The following is a 12,288-nucleotide window of genomic DNA, read 5'->3' on the forward strand; positions in this document are numbered from 1 at the left end:
AATAGGCCCCACAGTCACAGGAGACTCCATAGGCCAACCTCCTCACTCTGGTTTTATAGATGGCCATTTTAGCGAGGGCCAGGAGGAGGTTGACCAGGAGATCCCATGACTTTGTGAGGCCACGGATAGGAAGTGTATAAATAAGAAGGTGAGGCGAACAGTGCAACCAAAAACATAATAAAATATTCATGAGGAGCCGGAATAGGGGCTGCAGCCTGGCACACTCCAAATATATGTGTGCCAGGGTTTCCCTCATGCCGCAAAAGGGGCAGCTGTCTGGGATGGGGTGAACCGCACCAAGTACACGCCCGTGCTCACGGCTCCATGAAGGAGCTGCCAACTAATATCCCCGGCAGGCCTCGGGGCCAAGGTGGAATATAGGCTGGCCCACTGGGGCTCCTCACCCTCCAAAGGTGGCAGGAGGTCCCGCCATTTTGTATCGGGGTGGGACATGAGGATGAGGGCGTGAAGGGTGCGGAGCATGAGCGTGTATAGATGTTTCCTTGGCGCGGTCTGGAAACAAACCAGCTACAGCTCGTGCAGCCGGCTCATGGTGAAGGGCTGAGGGGGTTGGTTGGGTCCATGGGGCAGGGGCCCAATTAAAAGGTCCGGTGGGTCTGGGATAGAGGGTGGGTGGGGCGCACCCTCGTGCAGGACCCGGTCAAGATAAACCCGAGCAGCAGGTGGCAAAGCGGCCTTCACCTCCTGAAGTACGCGTCGGGGAGTACGAGGTCTGGAGAGCCCCATGTGTTGAGCAAGCATCAGGGGATCCAGCCAGTCTCCCTGGTCATAGTCCAGGAGGTCTCCGACTCTGGTGACTTCTGCCAGGACCAACCTCTGGTGCACCGAGCGGGACTCTGCCACCTGCACACAGAGCTGGGGGTTGTGTAGCAGGGGCTCTACGAGGAGATCTGCCCCCTCAGTGGCCGCCATGGACCTGGTCATTGAAAACAGTTTCCAGGTCCGGAGGAGGTCCTGGTAGAAGACCAGCAGCCCAGAGAGGTCTGGCGGAAGACCTCTCGGATGGAGATAAAGGAGCTGCTGGTCCTATCGGAGCCCTCGGAAGCGGCGCAGGAAGGCGTGCGCCAGTATGCTCCACGCTGGACTACCTGCACCATAAAGGAGCCTCTGCAGGGCCTGGAGGCAGAAGACATGGACCTGAGTGTTCAGACATTTCAGGCCCTGCCCTCCCTCCTCCAGGGGTAGATGGAGAACCGCTGCAGGGACCCAGTGCAGAATCGATGTCCGGAGGTTGGCCAGGAAACCCGGGGCAGGGACCAGGGTGTTGAGCCAGTACTAGAGCATGGACAGGACTAGTTGATTAAGCACCAGCGCTCTCCCTTGAAGGAAGAGGCACCGGAGTAGTCCTGTCCATTTCTGGAGCCGCTGTATCACCCCGCCCTCTAAATTTTCCCAGTTCTTCGGCAGAGAGGGATGGATGGCAGAAAGGTAAATGCCGAGATAGAGCAGCGGGCCCGCGCTCCACTGGATTGCCTGAAGCGCGGGTGGGAGGGAGCTCGCCTGCCAACAATCCCTGACCACCAGGCCAGAGCTCTTGACCCAGGTGACCTGGGCGGAGGAGGCTGCCAAACAGATGGCCTGGCAAGCCTCCACCCGCGCCAATCACCTGGGTCCTGGACCACGAGGAGCACGTCATCGGAGTACACTGACAGGACCAGCCGCAGCTCTGGCTCCCACAGCACCAAGCCTGTCAACCTCCTTCGGAGGAGACAGAGGAAGGGCTCGATTGCCAGAGCATACAGCTGGCCCGAGAGGGGGCACCCCTCCTTTACTCCTCGCTCGAAGCTGACCGGTTCGGTCAGGGTCCAGATGAGCCTAACCAGACACTCTGCAGAGGTGTACAGCGCCCGGAGAAAACCCACAAACTGGGGTCCAAAGCCAAATGCTTGCAGAGTGTTCAGGAGATACCATTGATCCACCCTGTCGAATGCCTTCTACTGATCCAAGGACAGGAGGGCGAACAACAGACCATCCCTACACCCGAGCTCCAAGAGGTCCCAGACCAGATACAGGTTGTCAAAGATGCTGCAGCCCGGAACGGTGTAGGTCTGGTCTGGGTGGACCATGTCCACCAGCACGGACCCTAGCCACAGCGAGATTGCTTTTGCAATGACTTTGTAGTCTGTGCTGAGGAGCGAGACGGGATGCCAATTTCATAAATCGCGGAGGTCCCCCTTCTTCGGCAATAAGGCGAGCATGGCTTGCCTGCACGAAAGAGGGAGGACCCTCTCTGCAGAGACTTGGCCCAGACGGTGACTAGGTCTGGGCCGAGGTCATCCCAAAACACGCTTTAGAACTCCATGGTCAGCCTGTCCATGCCTGGAGACTTATTAGTGGGCATACGACGGAGGGCTTCCAAGAACTCGGCCAAAGTGAGAGGCAACTCTAGCCGGTCTCGATCGCTCACGCTGACCATAGGGAGCTCCTCCCAGAGCACTCTGCAAGCGCCATGGTCTGTCGGATCTGGGGAGAAAAGACTTGCGTAGAAGGCTCGGGCCCTCCCACACATCTCCACCGGTTCCGTGAGGGGGGTGCCATCTTCTGCCAGGAGGCAGGTGACGTGTTTCTTGGCCCCCCTCATTTTCTCCAGGGCATAGAAGAAACGGGAGCCGCAATCCATCTCCTGAAGGGGGCGGATGCGGGATGGAACAAAGGCGCTCCGGGCCCGATGGTCCTCAAGGGTCCAGAGCTCCTCCCGCTTCTCCCGGCACCCTCCGCAGAGAAGCGGGTCCTCGGGGCTGGCGGCCAGATGCCTCTCCAGGTCTAAGACCTCCTGTTCCGACTCTTCTATCGCCGCATTTCTCTGTTGGCTGGTGCCCCGGGTGTTGTCGCTGCAGAAAAGCCTGGCGCGCACCTTCCCCAGGGCCCACCATCGCCACGCCGAGGGAAAGGCATGCCGTTGCCCTCGCCAGGCCAGCCAGAATTCCCAGAGGGATGTCACAAAGCCCTCATCCTCCAACAGGCTGTTGTTAAAATGCCAGTAGGCCGGCCCCGGCCTCTCCGCACAGAGGGAGACTGTCACGGTGGCTAGACGATGGTTAGAAAATGGGGCCAGTCGAATGCTGGAGGAGTGGGCTCGTGAGAGATGGAAGCGTGATAAATAAATGTGGTCCAAACAGGAGTGGCTCGACCGATGGGCTTCTACCTGGACAAAGGTGAACGTGGAAGTGTCATCCGGGTGGTGGTCACGCCAGATGTCCACTAGGGAGTGGTGTTCGACTATCTCCCGGAGGGTGTCCTAGGCAGCCGGGCTCTGCTTGGTCCCCGAGCGGTCCTATTCCTCGAGGGTGTTATTAAAGTCCCCACCCAGCACCAGGCACTCGTGAGAATCTAAGGTGCCGAGGAAGATGGACGCCCGCTGGTAGAATTGCAGCCACTCCGGGCCTGATGTCGGGGCATAGATGTTAACAAGGTTAACCACGAGCCCCTCCATGTGGACCTGGAGATGCAGCAGGTGACCCGGCACGGCCTCGGCGACCCTTAGCACCTCGGGCTGTAGGTCGGGGGGAGAACAGTCGCCACTCCAGCCTGTTGAACCGTGGCATGGCTAAAGTAGACCCTGTCCCCCCACTCCAGCCATCAACTGTCTTTGGCGGTCGGGTCCGTATGGGTCTCCTGCAGGAAAACCACAGAGTACCCTCCCTCCTGAAGGAAGGAGAGCACCTAGGACCTGTGGAGACCCATCCTACAACCCTGGGTGTTCAATGTTGCGATGGTGAGAGGTGTCATGGGGAGGGTCAGGGGGGGTCTTCACTGGCAGGGACGCTCGCACCTCTCAGCGGGCTGCATAGCAGTCCGTGACCCATCCTGTAGGTGGGTAATTGTTCACTGAAGATGTGGACCCGCCAGTAGGCCACGACATCCTGCTTCCCCGTCCCTTTACCTTCCCCCATGAGGGCCCTTGTGGCCCGGAGGATTTGAGAGAAGTCCCCCCATTGCTGGAGAGAAAGTTGTACCTTGTTGCAGGAGCTACGGACATCCTCTAAAAAATTCCGCAGCTGTCCTCGCAGCTCATGGGGGGATGGGGTTACGGTTTCCCAGTTGTTCCCCGGCGGGGCCCTTGGTGCAGCCCTCTGGTCCACTAAAACAGACAAGCAGGGTGCGGACCCCCGATGGAGTGCCTGATGGGCTGGAGCTTCTAGGCCCGCCTCAAGCTCTGGGGTAATAGGGGGCGGTGGAGGGAAAATAGCAGCTCCTAATGGGTCGGGGCAGGAGAACACAAAGGCCGCTCCCTGGGGGTCATCAGTTGGGAAAGGGAAGGAGACAGCCCCGGGGGCGGCAGTGACATTGCAGGAGGTAAATTGGATAGGAGTAGGGGCAGGGGCAGGGGCAGCGGCAGAGGCGAGGTTCTGGGTTTCGGGAGGCAAGCAGCTGGATGGTGGTACCTCCTGATCTTCTGTAGGGCCCCCGCCCGGGAAGGAAGTCAATTGCTCCGCACCAACAGGGGGTGCCCCTAGCGACTCGTGCCCCAGCCGCCTGGCACTGGCTGTCACCTGAGCAGGCTCGGTGGTCGTCAGCAGGGTGCCATCAGCGGCTGGGTTGGTGGAGGAGTCCAGGGGCTCCTCAGAGGTGGGAGTGGAAGCAGCAGTTAAGGGGAGGGAACATGGGGAAAAGAGGGGTGGAGTGAGGTCGCCCAGATCGAGATTTGCTGGCAAAAGGTCGTCCTCCCCCTGGGCAACCAGGGTCAGATCTAAGGCCTCGATCTCCTCGAACATGGAGGAGAGGACACTTCCCACCACCCCGAGGTTCTCCCTGCCGGCACCAGCCACGATGGTTGCCTCGGGGTTCACGGGGACTTCGGGTAGTGTCAGGGCAGAAGGGGCTTCCTCGAGGGTCTCGGAGGGGAGGATCTCCCATGGAGGGGAGACACTACCCTCTGGTGCTGCCACGTCTTTCCCATCTGACACCGGTGGATGGGACGCACTCGTGGACAAAGTGGAAGGTTCAGCATCGGTGCCCCCCTTCCTGGTCTTCCGGGGGGCCTCCGCCTCAGGTAGATGAGGCGGAGCTCAAGCCTTCCGCTTGCCTTGCTTCCCCTGGACTAGGGCCCAGCCCTCCATGGCATCATCTGGGGGCTGGTTAGCAGGGGTCGTGTCAGGGGGTAAAGGCGATGGCTCAGGGACTTGCGGGGGGAACAGTGGGGCAGCATAAGGGAGGGAGGATTCTCCCTGGGGCAGGCTCTCTCCCATGCCTGGTGGTATCTCTGCCACACCGTCCTCCATAGGCCCCGCTAGATTGTCAGCAGCGAGGGTGGGGCTCTCCTGCTTGTCTGGGCGTTGTAGGGGAGGTGCCCTTTGGGCCTGAGCGGGAGTAGCGGTGGTCCGAAGAGGAGGGGGGGTGGGTTCGGGTACCGGGTGGCCAGGGGCGTCGGCAATGACATGGCTGATGTCCTGCCGGGTCTCGGGGATCCCAGGTGCCCCTCCCTGCCGGGCTAAGGGGCAGTCCTTCCAGACATGCCCCGATGCCTGGCAGAGGTAGCACCGGGCTTCCCCCATGGAAAAGTACACCCAGTAACGGGCCCCCTGGTGGGGGACTAGGAGGGACCTTCGAGCACCACTCTGTCACGTGCCGCCGATTGAAGGGTTAATGTCTAGCTATTCCACCTGGAAGCAGGCGGGGCACACCCTGACTGTTTCCTAGGAGCAATGCACACATTGCTCTATCCAAGGACAAGGGCTAGATATGAACCCTGAGAACTTGATTGTTTGGACAGCAACTGTGGGAGGTTTTTTTAGCCTGGGCTCAAGGCCTGAGAACCAGGATTGTAGTAGATAGAGGATGGTAACTAAGCATATGAATCAACGTCATACATTCCTTTGTGTAGCAGTGTGTAATGCTTAGGGGGAGAAATATAATAAAAGGAGAAGGTGGAAGGCAGGGGGGGCAGAACAGCCCATCTCCGCTGACCAGCCTGCTTGCTTGCAAAAAGCTGTGTTCTGTCTCATCACTGAACCGCAACAACTGGCGCCCAAACGTGGGGCCCTCAGCACTCACCTCGCCCGGCAAGGGTTTCAGACGCGTCACTCATCCACTTCGTGGATCCCGGTGAGTATTTTTCATTGTGGTAAGTATGGGAAGCTCCCTCTCTGCTTTGCAAGTGCAACACCGTAATGAGCTGCAGTATTTGCTGCGTAAGGCTCAGCATGACTGCCCGGCTCGAGAACTCACTCTCCTGCTACAGGAGGTGCGTGCCAAGTGCCCGTGGTATCCTGAAGCTGGAAGCCTTAAGTTAGCGGACTGGGAGCGATTGGGCCAGACATTGCACAAAGAGCCTCGGGCACCCGTGCAGGCTTTACATGCCTGGCACCTCTGCCGCGACGTGGTACAGCGTGTCGCCTCAGACAGACCCTCCCTCGCGAGGCTGGTGCTCTCGCCGCCCCCGTCCGCCCCTGCAGTCATCCCCCCTCCTGGCGATGCGACACAGCGTGTCGCCTTGGAAAGGCCCTCTTCAGCACCAACAGAGGAGCTGCCGATCCTGCCACCCCCGTCCGCTCCTGCAGCCATCCCTCCCCCTGCTTCGCCCCCAGTGCCTCTATTACCACCGCCTCCCTGGCCTTCCCCACCGGAGCCGGTGTGTGATCACCCTCCCCCCATGGGGCCCCCCGGAGAGTCATCTGCATCTGCTCAGAAGCTTTCGCTGGTGCAACAAATGGTTCACGCAGCGAAAGCTCGATCAGATCTTACAGCAGAGGAGCTGGCTGATCTGGTCTCCGTTTGCCCGGTGACCTGGCAGAATGATGACCAGGGCAACCCCGTGGGCACCTGGACCACTCTGCCATACTCGGTGGTTAGAGAGGTAAAGAAAGCAATTCGTGAATTTGGCCTGACTAGCACCTTTGTGCGTGGTCTCATTGAAGGGATGGGTGCTGGGTACTCCCTAATCCCTGAGGATTGGAAAACGCTGCTGCGCATGATGTTGTCACCCAGTCAGTATGTTATTTGGCTTAGTGAGTATCGGCAGATGGCAGAACGCCAAGCCCAGGTATATAGAGAGCAAGGTATCATTTATGAGCATTTGGCAGGGGAGGGCCAGTTTGCTACTATTGGGATGCAGTCTCAACTCCCTCAGGCCATCTTCCCCATTATCTCCACCTGTGCCCAGCATGCCTTCAAGAAGGTCCCGGATTCAGGCAAGCCTACCAAAAGCTTTGTCAGTATCCGTCAGGGTGCCTTAGAGTCCTTTTTGGATTTTACCAACAGATTGCAGGAGGACACTGACTTTCAGCTGCCAGGGGAGGTCTGTGCCATACCTACACAGGTGATGGGACCTCTCCCTGCCGGCTTTGTAGGTCTTGTTCTCCCTCGCTCACATGCTGGGAAACAGGGCTTTTTTGTCATTCCAGGGGTCATTGATGCTGATTACACTGGCATTATTAAGGTTCAGGTGTGGACTCATCTTCCACAGTCGCTCCTGCGTGGACGGTCAATTGCACAATTGATTTTAGTCCCCTATCAGGTGCCAGCTGCCGAGGATCGAACTCGGGGTGGAGGAGGCTTTGGATCGACGTTGTCTCACTCGCCGTCTTACAGCATCTTCTTGCCACTCGTCATTTCCCTTACTTTGTTGCTCATATTCGCAGTCATACCCCTCTGCCTGGGCCACTCACTGAGGGCAATGCACGCGCCGATCGCGCGTTGCGTGGTCAGGTAAATTCCCTTTTTTCTGACCCCATTGAAAGCCATGCCTTTTTTCATCAGTCTGCCTCTGTTTTGGCCCGGCAGTTCCACATTCCTGCTGATCATGCACGTTCTATTGTTCGTTCCTGCCCCCACTGTGCTGCTGCTGCTCCTACTTTTTCTTATGCTGTTAACCCCCGAGGTACCGCAGCAAATCAGCTGTGGCAAATGGATGTTACTCATGTACCACAATTCCGCCCCTATTCATTTTTACATGTTTCCGTTGATACTTATTCAGGTTTTCTTTGGGCAACCCCACAACGTGGGGAAGCCACTAACAAAGTTATTCACCATTTGCTGGCCTGCTTTTCTGTTATGGGTCGCCCTTGCCAAATTAAAACAGATAATGCCCCAGCCTACTGCTCTGCAGCCCTCTCCACCTTTTGTGCCCGCTGGGACGTCCGTCTTAAACACGGAATCCCTTATAATTCCACGGGCCAAGCCATTGTTGAACGTGCCAATCGCACACTCAAAACCTTGCTAGATAAACAATTAAAACAAGGGGAGCTGCATCTCCGAACCTTAGGAGACATTCAACAACAGATGTATATTCTCTTGTTTACTTTAAATAATTTAACACTGAATGCAGATCAGCAGACCCCTGCGGATCGGCATTTTCACAAATCTGAGGTACTGGAAAGACCGCGTGTCTTTTACCGTCAGCTGCCCGATCCACAGTGGCTGGGCCCAGCACCTCTAATCACTTGGGGTCGGGGATATGCTGCTGTGTCTCTCCCTGCAGGACCGTTGTGGGTTCCAGCCCGGTGCGTGCGACCAGCACTTAAACAACATGGCATGGCACCAGGGGCTGTCGAATCCCATACCAGAGTTTCAGCTGACCTTGGAGGAGACCGCGTTGCCCCCCGAGTCGACAACGGCGGGACGGAAACGGAGGAGGCGTAACGTCCCAAGCCAGCCCGTGACAGGGGGAGCAGTAAAAGCATTGGTCGCCACGGCTCAACGAAAACTGGCAGCAGATCAGCAGCCAGAAACTCCTAAGACTTTGTTTGTGGCGATTCTCGCCCAAATCACTGCTAATTCTGTGATGATTGTGTGCCTTTTGTGCCTGCTATTTTCTGTAGGGGTTGGCTCGGAAGCGCCTCCCCCGTTACAAGCCCGAAGGAGAATAAGATACTGCTCTTTGCTTATGCTAATCTTTTCTCCCAGTATTTTAGCATGGCTAATTGGGGCCCGGCCAACTATACTTTGCCTCGCACGGCTATATTCCTTCACACACCGTACCCGGCCGGGGCTCACAATGTCACCTGTGCGCGTGTAGTTAACTGCACTAGTACAAAGGTGCCATTGGGCTGTCAAAAAATTTCTTAATCCCTTTTAAATTGTTCCCATGCTGTTAATGTTTCATATAATTATGGCCATATCATCCTACCATCAGGATGGGTTTTTACTTGTGGTTCATGCACCTTTAATTATATTCCTGCAAATTTAAGTGATGGCACCCTTTGCTGTCTTAGTAGAATGATACTTATATTGCCTTTTGCTGGTTACAATTGTAGTAAAAGAAGTGTACCCCTTTTAGATGATTATATTGCAGATGTTAAGTTTTTGGTTATTTTGTGTTTGTAATTATTGGGCTTATTTTTTGTTGCTGCTGTGTACAATGTATTCCTTCCTTGTTAAGACTTTGTAAAATTTTTGCCCTGGAAAGCTCCCCAGGTTATGTCCTTGTCTGTCTGGGAGTTAAATAGCATGATAAAACAAATTGGCGGCTACCATGAGATGGCCAATTATCAATAAACAAAAAAGGGGAGATGAAGGGTTAATGTCTAGCTATTCCACCTGGAAGCAGGCGGGGCACACCCTGACTGTTTCCTAGGAGCAATGCACACATTGCTCTATCCAAGGACAAGGGCTAGATATGAACCCTGAGAACTTGATTGTTTGGACAGCAACTGTGGAAGGTTTTTTTAGCCTGGGCTCAAGGCCTGAGAACCAGGATTGTAGTAGATAGAGGATGGTAACTAAGCATATGAATCAACGTCATACATTCCTTTGTGTAGCAGTGTGTAATGCTTAGGGGGAGAAATATAATAAAAGGAGAAGGTGGAAGGCAGGGGGGGCAGAACAGCCCATCTCCGCTGACCAGCCTGCTTGCTTGCAAAAAGCTGTGTTCTGTCTCATCACTGAACCGCAACAGCCGATGGCAGTAAAAGTTGCGCTTGCCGGCGGAAGGAAAAAATGTGATGGAGGGTGGGGTCCTTGCAGCCCAATGGGAGAGGGCTGATAACAGAAACAGGTTTCCCCAGGTTGGAAAGGGCAGGTAGCAGGGCAGCACTGGGAAAAAAGGAGGGACAGAGGTCAGGACCAGGCGGACGCCCAGGTCCTCTAGCGGCTCTAGGGGGATAAACCCCCCCCCCCACCGCCAGGCCCCTCTCCACCGCTTCCTGGGTGGCAGCCTCCGATGCTAAGAAGAAAACAACCTTCCTGTACATTTTGGAGGCCGCCACAATGGCCGAGGGCCCCACCACCCTACCAACACCCGCACGTAGGTCTCCACGTGGGGCAAGGCGGGCACCAGGAGGCATCGGACACTGTGCTTCCTTGTCATGGTGGGAAAGGGGCCCCGGCCGCTATTGATGGTGGCAGAGGCTGTGGGCGGGAGAAATGATGAGGCAGCAGGCGGGGGGGCTGCCGCCACCTTGGCATACATCCTGGGGGCTGAGGGAGGGACATCTGCAGAGCTGGTGGAGAGGTCAGCGGGGAAGGATGCCGTGGTCAGTGGCGGGGCTGCAGCAGTGGGGGTGGCCCCTGCCATGGAGGGCCCGGTGGTTTTAGTGGGGCCCTTCCCCTTCTTCTTGCCCTGGCCTTTCTTGCCGGCTGGGGGGCTTCCCTAGAGTCTGGGGAGGTGATGGGCATGGCGGCGGCAGAAGTCACTCCGGTGCCCTCCATTGCCAATGCCCCAGCAGGGGCGGTGGCAGATGATTAACAGGAGTTGGGGTAACGTAGAAAGGGACAATTCGGGGGGGGGCACATGAACCACCATACGCCTGTCTAGAGAGTCCTGTTTGCTTGGCTGGTGCTTCTGGCCCACGCGGTGGAATCAGGGCAAGCAGCTGAGTTCAGAGGCAGATGTTAGACAGCCAGCAAAGATGGTAGAGTGTGGGGGGGAGAAGATCGTAGAGTGGGGGTTGGGAGGACACAGATGGATCGGGGGGCAGCTCCGTGCCACACCCCCTATGTCCCTACAAACACAGTTAAGACACAGGCAAGGCCTCCCCCCACACGACAGCACAGTTCGAAATTTACTCAGTCTTAGGCCCCCTCTACGGAGATTTGTAGATTCCCCGGGCGGTGTTCCTCCGGTGGACTGCTTTTTCTCTGTCTGTTCCGGGTTTTCTTTTTTGCATTCCAGAAATGTCGGAGCAAGTGATAAGAGTCCTCTCGACCGGAGACAGGTCCACAGACAAACAGCAAGCGGCTGGGTCTGGGGGCTGGGTCCTTCCACTCCACCACTCCAGGGAAGTGGGCCGGCAGGACTCCCTCTCACAGGGGGGGAGTGTCAGCTGGAGCGGCAGCAGCGTCCGAGGGCCGGGGGGGAGGGGGGCTAACAGCCGGCTGGCAGCTGGCTAGCACTCTAGCAACAGCAGAGAAAGAAACAAAAACAACAAAAAGAAAAGAAAGTGGGGAGAGCATCTGGCCCGGTCGGGGGGGAAGCCGAAAGCAGGGGCAAAAAGCAAGGAAAGCCCAGGCCAGAGGGCAGCAGCAGGAGAGAAGGCTAAGTAGGTCCCTTTTCCCAGGGTAAGGGAACAGGGAAGGTTCCAAAACAATGAGGAACTTTGTGGAAACAATTAAGGCCTACAGGCTGATTAGAACACCTGCAGCCAATCAAGAAGCTGCCAGAATCACTTAACACAGGCGGGCTAATTAGGGCACCTAGTTTGAAAAGGAGCTTACTTCAGTTTGTGGTGGGTGTGCAAGGAGCTGGGAGCAAGAGGTGCAAGAAGCTGAGACTGAGAAGTACAAGCATTATCAAACATCAGGAGGGAGGTTCTGTGGTGAAAATAAAGAAGGTGTTGGGAGGAGGTCATGCAGCTGTTATAGGAGCCACTGTAGATAGTTGCAATCCACAGGGCCCTGGGCTGGAACCCGGACTAGAGAGCAGCCCTGGGTTCCCCCCATCTCTCCATTCCCCCAACTCCCTACTTGATACCAGAGGAGTTCACCTGGACTGTGGGTTCCACCAGAGTGGAAGGTCTCTGGCCTGTTCCCCGATCCACTGGGTGGATCAGCAGAGACTGCAGGGATTGTTCTTCCTCCTTTTCCCTATGCTGTCCAGCGATGAGACTAACTAAGTGAACAGCAGATTTGAGCCACGAAAGTGGCCAAAGTGAGGGCTGCCATGAACCTCTGAGGTGAGGAAATCTGCCAATAAGTGCAGGACCCACCAAGGCAGAGGAGGAACTTTGTCACAGTATGCTCTAGTCAGCAGAATCTAGCAATTTTCCAGTGGGTGCTGGAGCATGACTCACATACAGTGGGAACATGAAATGCAGAACCTGGGTCCAGCCAGAAGATAATTAGCCCATCTTAGAATTTTGCCCGAATGCAGAAGATGAGGACTGTGAAAGG

At 56.5% G+C, this 12,288-nt stretch overlaps 1 protein-coding gene across 3 annotated transcripts; it reads left to right on the plus strand.

The window, feature by feature from the left end:
* The first annotated feature begins 5,603 nt into the window (after positions 1-5,603).
* Positions 5,604-9,485, plus strand: LOC311529836 (uncharacterized protein). Of its 3 annotated transcripts, XM_084646097.1 has the most exons (3): positions 5,604-6,066; positions 7,467-7,668; positions 8,441-9,485. In XM_084646097.1, the coding sequence occupies exons 1-3, from the start codon at positions 5,855-5,857 to the stop codon at positions 8,975-8,977; spliced, it is 951 nt and encodes a 316-aa protein (XP_084502223.1). In that variant the 5' UTR covers positions 5,604-5,854; the 3' UTR covers positions 8,978-9,485. The 3 variants fall into 3 exon arrangements, 1 of the variants encoding a protein (XP_084502223.1); XR_014713884.1 differs by having other exon boundaries at positions 7,365-9,485; XR_014713885.1 differs by having other exon boundaries at positions 7,478-9,485.
* The last annotated feature ends 2,803 nt before the right edge of the window (positions 9,486-12,288 follow it).

This window comes from Lepidochelys olivacea, assembly GCF_965140295.1.
Source record: "Lepidochelys olivacea isolate rLepOli2 genome assembly, chromosome: 13".
Classification (NCBI taxonomy): Eukaryota; Metazoa; Chordata; order Testudines; family Cheloniidae; genus Lepidochelys; species Lepidochelys olivacea.

What these genes read in the sequence shown, in the direction of transcription:
- LOC311529836 (XM_084646097.1), top strand. Translation starts at nt 5,855, where the DNA reads ATGCTTAGGGGGAGAAATATAATAAAAGGAGAAGGTGGAAGGCAGGGG. An exon ending in CATCCACTTCGTGGATCCCG is followed by an intron (nt 6,067 to 7,466) that starts GTGAGTATTTTT and finishes AATTGATTTTAG; the next exon opens with TCCCCTATCAGGTGCCAGCT. An exon ending in ATCGCGCGTTGCGTGGTCAG is followed by an intron (nt 7,669 to 8,440) that starts GTAAATTCCCTT and finishes CTCTCCCTGCAG; the next exon opens with GACCGTTGTGGGTTCCAGCC.